The 7,348-nt window shown below is 43.2% G+C and overlaps 1 protein-coding gene across 4 annotated transcripts in view; it reads right to left on the bottom strand.

Moving 5' to 3' along the window:
• Positions 1-7,348, bottom strand: part of NKAIN4 (Sodium/potassium transporting ATPase interacting 4) — a 91,313-nt gene that overhangs the window by 8,065 nt on the left and 75,900 nt on the right. For all 4 annotated transcript variants that reach the window (XM_019510124.1, XM_019510122.1, XM_019510121.1 and 1 more), the window contains one exon: positions 2,534-2,594. In XM_019510124.1, the coding sequence (XP_019365669.1) occupies positions 2,534-2,594 (61 nt within the window). The remainder of the gene's footprint in view (positions 1-2,533; positions 2,595-7,348) is intronic.

The following is a 7,348-nucleotide window of genomic DNA, read 5'->3' as shown; positions in this document are numbered from 1 at the left end:
ACATTCTCTCTCTCTCTCTCTCTATATATATATATACACATATATAGCTAGCTAGCTAGCTAGATATAGATAGATATATCTATATCTACATATATATAATCTTTAGACTCCAAGACCTCAGCACACCCCCGCCCCTGCCCAGCACTAGTTTGATAAACAGTGGGCGCATCTACACATTGCCCTACGGTGACACAGCGATGCTCTACATCGCTGTACGGGGCACTACGGTGATGTAGTGATCCTGTAAGTCCACACGTGATTGCTAGCTACGTCGCCATAGTGGCATGCTTTCCGCTTCTTCACATGCACCACCCGTACAGCGCAGTACAGGCGGTTACTGCGCCGTGTTTGAGTACTTCCAAAAGGACTTTGTGCTTTTTGGAAGTACTCAAACACGGTGCAGTAGCAACATCACCGTACGGCGACGTGTAGACACGCCCCATGTGACACTGCTGAAGCAATTGTAGAATAACTGTAGATCAGGGACAGCATTCACAAAAGTATCTAGGTGATTTAGGAGCTTGAACTCCATTGAATTTCAATGAGACTTGGCCTTGTACTTGGTTGAATCACTTTTGAAAGTAGGACCTAGGTGCTTTTTTTTTGCCTAACTCCAAAAAGGAAAAAAAAAAAAAGGCTAAAATTTTCAAAATTGATTAGTGACTTTTTTTCTTGGCTTCAGTTTTTTGGCTGACTCAATGGCCAGAAAAGGGCATGATTTTCAAAAAATGACTAGCTCTGGCCCCTGAACAATCTTGGCTATCTCAGTTTGAGCATCCAGTGGCCTAGTCACATAGGAAAATCTTAGCTATAGTTCATCCATATATTATGATGCATTAGCACGTCTAAAATATTCTTGCCCACAGTTCAGCATTAGTAGATCCTGTTATGTTTTTTCTCATGAAAATCACGTTAGCAGAAGCTTCCTGATTAACGTGCTCCAGCACTTGTAATTACTTCATGCCACATATCAAAGGAACATTTAAAAGAAACCACAAATGGAAGAGAAAATTAAAACTCGGTTCAAATTTGTTCAGGTCACTGGAAGGATCTACCACCGTGAATGTGAAATATTGATGGTTTGTCACTGTTAATTATTCAAGCTGGCATTTCAACTCTCAGTCTGGGAAGCTGGGAGAGGTAAGACACTGACGGTAATAAAAGAAACTCTGAAATAAAGCTGTGTATTTTTAGATAATTCATTCCACTTGTAAGGGCTTCTCCTGAAAAAAAAAGCATTGGGTATGAACAGACTCTGGTGACTTATTTTTCGTTTACAGTATTTAAAGGAACAGACCTTTAAAGCCTTTTAGGTAACTCATAATGATGATGCTGGTGAGAGAGGGATAAAGGTGATGGAGCAAAACATTTTTTGATTACTTGTACTATAGGGCTTTGCAGCTTGTGTAGTAGCTAAGCTCTGAGAAAAGGGATCAATAAAACCAACTCTGGTCAATACAGAGACACAAGAAGCAACAGAGAAATAGGCAGATTAAGTCAGACCAATAATGTCATTTCTAACCTATTTGAAATCAAACTGTCCTTGCTTCACATGTTCAACTGAAGCCCAGTATTTTTCAGCAAACATCTTTGCCATCCATTTTTTTTCAAGGACAAACCTACTCCCACTGATGTGATAGATGAGGTGCCTTAAGGAAGTGGTATGTGGCCAGATCTTTAACTGCTGTCAACTGGCTCAAACTCACGGACTTGAATAAACCTATGCTAACTAAAGCCCGCCAAGGACCTGACTCAGATGCAACCCACTGCAATACACTTCAAAGAGAATATGCTACAAGACCATTCATAATTAGCAGACACCGTCTTGGTGCACTTGATACCAAGCACAAATAAATGCAAGTTTAGCTTATGTCTCTCTGGTTAAATCCAGGACCCTTATCATCCAACTAGCTTTTCTCTGGCTCTGTCTTTTTCTTTAGCTTCATAACAACAAACCCAAAGCACCTACGAAAACTCCACATCAAGCACGGAGAGTTTGTAATTGCACCACCTCGGTTTTACACGTTGATGATCAGTTCAGTTATCTGCAAATAGTCTTGCTCTCAGTATTGCCTTCCGCTCACACCTATCAAAAGAAATTCAGCCCATGGCCTTGCTCCTCATTTGAACACACAAGACCTGATTCTCCACTTACTTCCTCCAGTTTATACTGGTGAAACTTCACTGGTTTCTCCTGTTCAACACACGTGTGAAGCCATAAGCAACCGCTTTGTTTCTCTTTCTAAGACAGGCATACCCAGGAGACAAAATCAAGTTCTTGGGCTGAAAGCACCTGACAGCTATGGGATATTTAGAAAGGGGAAAGGATCTTGAAGTCTTTGCTGGGCACTTGCGAGGCGAGAAGGAACAAAGGTTGATAAGAAACTGCTCTGTCCCTTTTTCCGGACTTGCTCTTTCTCTCATTTTCTAGCTGAAGGCTGACGCTGAAAGCCCAAACCTCAAGCAGCCAAATCCGAGAGAAAGGGAATATTTTATAAAACCACTGCCAAAGAATTTGATGACAAATACTTACAGCTGTCCTCTTCTTCTGTGAAAACACTGACAACATAACAGGCATAGACAAAGCCCACCAGCTGGAAAACAGAGAGGAGAAATCATTCAGCATCATTGTTGTAAGCGGGACAAAACCTGCTTCATCCGAGTTAACAGCTGCACATTGACTTCAAACTCAGTGGAAACGGTGGAATTGGGAAACAAGGTAAGATCTGCTACACAATAACCAGTGCAGTTAGGGACCTTCTCTAAATTCTTGTCCCAAACCACAAATGCCTCCCCCCCCGCAATAATCTGAGTAGCAGGGCCCTTATGTTCACACCCTCCTAAAGCTGTTGTTTCAAGTTATTTGTCTGCAGTCAGACAGCACTTATTGAGGTCACAAGTGGAAGGTTTTCTTTCCCATAAGTCCTGGAAACATTTCTTTTAGAGGGACATGACTGGAATGCCAGAGACGTGCTGGTGCAGCATCCTAGTCGGTACCACTTCCATGCAACCCCGTCTGCAATGGCAGCCAAACGGACGGAAGGAGAATTTAGCGACGCTGAAATCTCTGATACGTGAGGCTTAGAAATGGAGAAGTGGTTGGAAAGAAATGCTGCAGAGTATGCAGGACTAAGTGCAGGCTCCAATTCTAGATCCATGCAAGGGAATAAGAGCCCTGCCTTAAAGCCCTGCATGGATAACCCAGACTTTGGGACTGGGAGTAACATGGGCCATTTGCATATTGCTTCCCTGTAGAGGTTGGGTGGGCAATAGGAAAAGCTAGGCCTCCGTCCCCTCTGCTCATCGGCCTGCATAGTTAAGCCTGCATGGTAGCAGTAGCAGGGCATAGCTTACGGGGAAATATAAGCCAGTGGTCAATTTGCTATCTCCCGGGGACAAGCAGGAACACGAGGACTCGCTGGGGTGCCCCTATACAGGGTCTTCATCAAGTCCTCGTGCATTTTTAAACTTTAATAACTTAGGCTGTGCACAAGGATTTGATGAAGACCCTGTAGTAGTGATACACTTGCTGCAGTTTACATATGACTAGGGGCCTATGTAAAGCATGGTGAAACAAAGGGTTGCTCGTGGCTTGCTCATGCCACACTGAGCCAATTTCACGGGCATTTTGTGGCCGTCCCTCCCGTCGGTGCTGATTGGTGGGGGAGGAGGGAGCAGGGGGCAGCTGCTCACTTGATCGCTGCCTTTTGTGCCACCCACCAGCCAGCGCCTTCCCCTCCCAGCAGCGAGGACCGCTGGCTCCCTCTTAGCTTTTTATTAAGTTTCATTTGGTTGATTTTGCAGACAACCCCGGATTTTGCAGTCTCCGTGAAATCTGCAAAACCGCGAATTAAGTAGCTCCCTACATGGGACCCACCACCCGGGGCTGTGCCTGCGGTAGGAATCTAGCAGTAGGGATTTAGGAACAATTTAAAATGCCATACTGGCTCTATACTTCGGGCCATACTGGCTCTATACTACAGCAACTGTGATATCTTAGAGCCAGACCTTTGTGTCCTTGCTGAGACTTAGTAGCGTGGTACTGCTCAGCATGAGGAAGGAAGGAAGGATGTGGCACTAAAAGAGATGGGTGCTCTTTGTCCGGCAGGCTTTTATTTTACTTTGCTCTCATAATCAAATATTTCTTCCACCCCTAGTATTACATCTTTCCAGAATGCTCCTCTTAGCAAGATCTCAGCTGACACTAACTGTCTCATTAAAGTTATTGTGAGCCTTAATGGTTTTCCACAGTGAACTCAATCCTCTTTAACAAGAGTTAGCATGTAACAAACAATGATTCATTTCAAACCAAGGCAGAATGATGCATGAAAAGGCACAGAAAGCTGAGTCCATTCATTTTTAATATGACAGAAAAATACATCACACCAGAAAACAAAAGGGAGAGTAATGAGATTTCTATTGAGGAATTATAAAACACTCTTGTGTACTGAGATTTTCCAAGACAAGAAACACCTCCGTTGGAGGAAACTGAATGTTTTTATCACACTGCTAAACCTCATGCTTCCTTTCAATTTCCTATTAAAAACTGAGAGCAACAGGAACAGGCCCCCCTGTTTTCTTTCTGACTCTTTGGCTTTACAAAGGCGCCGCGCAATGCCGCAGTGATGGGGAGACACCTCTCCACTCACTCAATTGTGGCTGCATAGTTTCCAAGACAAGGCTACCTCCCAAACCTCCCTCAACCCCACAACACTTGAATTGAGGAAATAAGACAAGCAGGTGCACAAAAATATAACCTGAAAAAATAATGGTCTAATGAATTTTTAGTTACCTATTCAAGTACAGCGGATCTTTAAAGGTAAATGAGAGAAGAAGAATGAAAGGCTTTACACTCCTTATTGCTTTGCTTTATTTGTTCACTGTTAACACGGTAACCCCCCCACCCCCCCCACCCCAGTTTCTGCGAATATGGGTGTTTGGTTATAGCGCGCGCTGTTGATGATGCTGGCTGGGGGCATGGGGGAGGTTGGAAATTAAGCTAGAACTGCCCATGGTGCTGAACAAGGGCAGCAAATCCTCCCCTTTTATCAAGCTGGGCTATGTACATTATTGCTATTAGATAAGGCAAACCTAATCGCTATTAGAGATGCTTCACTCCAAATGGTATTTTCTCCATACAGGACTCTCCCACTGGATTAGAGACTCTTCAATGTCTTGTCCCATGCTTTGGGCCAACTGCATTCAGAGTGCCCGAAACCACTGGTCCACCCCTTCAACTATGTGCTCAGGTATGCTGAGATAAAAGTCCTTCTTCGCTGCTCTGCTCAAGGTGCGAAAGGACCATTTTCCTCTGCTCAGACCGGACATCAGCAAATCATCCAGAGGTGACCTAGACTTCTAAAGCCTAGCAAACTTTGGTGATGAAATCAAAATTACCTTCATTAAATCAAATATAAATGCTATGAGTAAATGTACTTACACCAAGAACTACCAAGGCAATAGCTGTAATACTTGGATCGTGTTTTCATCTTCAGCTGCCCATGGCTCCTCCTTTCACATGCCCTCCCTCTCTTCATTCCAGCATTTCTGATCTCAAGACATCAGTCCCAGGTGTCAGGATGAAAAAGCATCCCACCATTTTCTGACTTGCACCAAAGCCCATTGTTTCCCTGATCTGTGCCACTTAACAAACCTGAATACTACAATACTTTGGGCAGGTATTTAAATTTCAGTGTGACAGAGATAAGCATCTGCATTGCAAACATTTATAATTTCCTGTGCCTAAGAAATCAGAAACGTGTATTTTTCAGTTCATTAGAGATGTGTTTAGACCCTTGGTTATAGCTGAGAGCCAGGGCGCTTGGCTTCTGTTTCTAGCGACATCATGACTCGATATGTGTAACCTTGGAGAAGTCACTCGTGTGTCAGTTTATAAATATGTAAAATGCACATAATAAACAAGTCACTCGTCACCAGAGTGCTGTGTTGCCTGACTTTGAGATCTTTTGATACGAGAGAGATGTGGGGAAATATTATTTAGGACCTGCTTTTTTATATCGCCAAGAGTCCAGGACTGCACATCTAAGCCGCATGGGCCTTTCCTATCACTGTGGGTGCAAAAATGACCTTTGCAAATAAAACGAGTGAGACATCTGCCTGCTTTCAGGCACAAAAGTGCTGCGTGTGTATTCACCGTAACATCATGTACGAATTAGGAATACAATTACACATGCACACTTTGAGTAATGTGACCTTTCGGGGCTTTGAAAGTCCACCCCTTAATGCTTTAACGTAATCAAGGACACAAGATCAATTCATTTGGCTTCCACTAAAATGTCCGAGAGTGGGTAATGAATGTTCCCACTCCAAGGAAAGCCAGGCAGGACTTCTTGGTCCCTCACACATTACAATCATGGTCACATTCAATTGGGAGCATGGAATTAAAAAGTCATACTGAGTGGCAGCCCTAAGGCTTGATTTGAAAGACGTACGTCCTTCGTGTCATACAGAAGCAAGCGTCATTTAAGCTTGACAATTCTGTCACCTGTGTCAGAGAGGTCCTGGACAGTCTTCACAATGACAATGAATCATTTTGCCTCCATTAGGCTGGAATACAAATAAATGCTTATTGTCAGCAGTGACATGAGGGTCAGCCCCTTAAGCCTCCTCCAAATGTGTACTGCAATTAAGCACTATCAAGCCAGCGCGACAGCTGACTATGGAGTTTTGCAAAAAAAATTAATGCCTCCTCCAAAATCATAAATACCCTTAACTCCATATATTTATTTTAGATGCCTTTTATGGCTCAAAGTGACCTTTCATTAGGCAAACAAAAACCAGCCGGTAGAGAAAATTCGCTCTCTCAGATCTCCTAGTCCCAACTCAATGGAGGCTTGAGTTGTCTTTCTGTTTCTGGTTTCCCGTTGGCTTATCCCAACACTACCTGCTTAGCATTTAAAATTTACTCTATTTGACCTTATAACCCATTTCTTTGTGACATGGGTTTCATCAATAATAAATCACTGTTTATTCAGTGGCATGTTTCTGTTTTATTCAAAAGAGGTTACATTAGCCTCCCAGCTCAGCTGGAAGGGATAGACTTCAGAAATGCGGGGGAAAGGGACACAATATAAATGTGAACTGCATTTCTGTGCTCCTGAATGAAGCTATAATTAAACCTTTTACCTAACGGATGAAGTGAACTGCTGGGATCTTCACTACATCTTGCCTCATGTATGAATTATGAATGAAACAAAGCTAACAGAGATGCACTAAAACTCCCATTGCCAAATCTGCTTCACTGGAAGAGACTAATTGAGCATGGCTCAGTTAACTCTTAAGGTACAAAGCTTCTTAAGTAGATTCTTGCTTGATGGGGGGGGGGGGT

This window comes from Gavialis gangeticus, unplaced genomic scaffold (genome assembly GCF_001723915.1).
Source record: "Gavialis gangeticus isolate Ggan-Ray unplaced genomic scaffold, GavGan_comp1, whole genome shotgun sequence".
NCBI classification, from domain to species: Eukaryota; Metazoa; Chordata; order Crocodylia; family Gavialidae; genus Gavialis; species Gavialis gangeticus.
Note: the sequence above shows the minus strand (reverse complement) of the source record. Positions and strands in the feature narration are given on the sequence as shown.